The sequence below is a fragment of the Neopelma chrysocephalum genome, unplaced genomic scaffold (genome assembly GCF_003984885.1).
Source record: "Neopelma chrysocephalum unplaced genomic scaffold, ASM398488v2 Primary Assembly neopelma1_289, whole genome shotgun sequence".
Classification (NCBI taxonomy): Eukaryota; Metazoa; Chordata; class Aves; order Passeriformes; family Pipridae; genus Neopelma; species Neopelma chrysocephalum.
Window position 1 is genome coordinate 1 of NW_020897951.1, and position 1,844 is coordinate 1,844.

General features: G+C 30.5%; 1 protein-coding gene across 1 annotated transcript in view; it reads left to right on the forward strand.

Moving 5' to 3' along the window:
* Positions 1 to 255: 255 nt before the first annotated feature.
* Positions 256 to 1,844, forward strand: part of SUGP1 (SURP and G-patch domain containing 1) — a gene marked incomplete at its 5' end in the record, with an annotated part of 18,469 nt that continues 16,880 nt past the window's right edge. Inside the window, one exon of the mRNA XM_027704819.1 lies at positions 256 to 434. Coding sequence (XP_027560620.1) covers positions 256 to 434 — 179 coding nt within the window. The remainder of the gene's footprint in view (positions 435 to 1,844) is intronic.

Genomic DNA, 1,844 nt, shown 5'->3' on the forward strand with positions numbered 1-1,844 from the left:
GAATTACCCCCATTAATTCCCTCTATTTTTCCCCAGGGAAGCCCAGCCGGTGTTCCAGGTTGATCCCCATTAATTCCCAATATTTTTCCCCAGGGAAGCCCAGCCGGTGATTTGGGATTACCCCCGTTAATTCCCCCTATTTTTCCCCAGGGTAACCCAGGTGTGTTCTAGGATGATCCCCACTAATTCCCGCTGTTTTCCCGCAGGGAAGGCCAGCGGTGATTTGGGATTACCCCCACTAATTCCCGCTGTTTTTCCCTAGGAAAGGCCAGCCGCTGGTTCGGGGTATCCCAATCCAAGGCAGCCAAGACGAGCGTGAACATCCTGCAGCAGGAGGAGCTGATTGCCCAGAAAAAGCGGGAGATCGAGGCCCGGCTGGAGCAGCAGGCGAGGCAGAATTCCCTGAGCATCCCACAGCTCCCCCTGCTCGGAGAGTACGTGGAGCCCCCACAATTCCAGGGGGGATGTTTGGGATGGGGGGAGGGAAAGGAGGAGCTCTGCACCTGGAGGGAATTCCCGGGAATGTTGTAGCGAGGGGTGGGATTGGGGCGGTCACGGGGGCATCGGGGTTTTCAGGCTTTAATTTAATTTAATTTAATAGAATTAAAATAATTCTAATTCTAATAAATTAATTTAATTTAATAGAATTAAAATAATTCTAATTCTAATAAATTCCTTCTAATTCTAATAAATTAATTTAATTTAATAGAATTAAAATAATTCTAATTCTAATAAATTAATTCTAATTCTAATAAATTCATTCGAATTCTAATAAATTAATTTAATTTAATAGAATTAAAATAATTCTAATTCTAATAAATTAATTCTAATTCTAATAAATTAATTCTAATTCTAATAAATTAATTCTAATTCTAATAAATTAATTCTAATTCTAATAAATTAATTCTAATTCTAATAAATTAATTTAACTTAATAGAAATGTTTCTCAGAAACTGATTTATATATATAAATACATTTATATATAATTTACAACCTTATGTGTTATGATTTATAGTCATCGATTTATATATATATATATAAATACATCTATATATAACTTATAACCTTATGTGTTATGATTTATACTCATCGTGTTCTATATATAATTAATTAACACACCATTATATTTATGATAGAACCTATATGTTAATATATTCATTACAGTAATTATGTGTGATTTATTAATCTGTTGATATATTTATGATATATTTAGCTTAGAAACTATATATATGATGAATTAACATTAATATATTAGTGACAGAAATTATATATTGACATACTCTAGAATTATATATAGATTTATTAATATATTGATATATTATGGTTTATCTATATAGAAATTATATATGATATGTATTTATATATTTATCAGAAGTTATGGATATGACATTAATGTATTTATTAATGCATTGGTATATTATATATTATGAAATGTCTGTGATAGGAATTATATATGGATATATTTATCATAGGGAATATGTATATGATTTATCAATGTATTGATATATATCTATGGTAGGAATTATATATAAATATATTTATCATAGGGATTATGCATATGATTTATCAATGTATTCATAAATACATTGATAAATCATATTGATAAATACAATCATATTGATAAATCATATTGATAAATACAATAAATTATATATGGATATATTTATCATAGGGATTATTTATATGAATTATTAATGTATTGATATAATTATGATACATTTGTGACAGAAGTTATATATGGATATATTTATGACCTGATATCCCCTGGGTCTGGGGAGCGTCCTGAGCTCCATCTCTCCCTTTTATTAATAATTCCTGGGGGTTTTATCCTGTTTTCTGCCCCC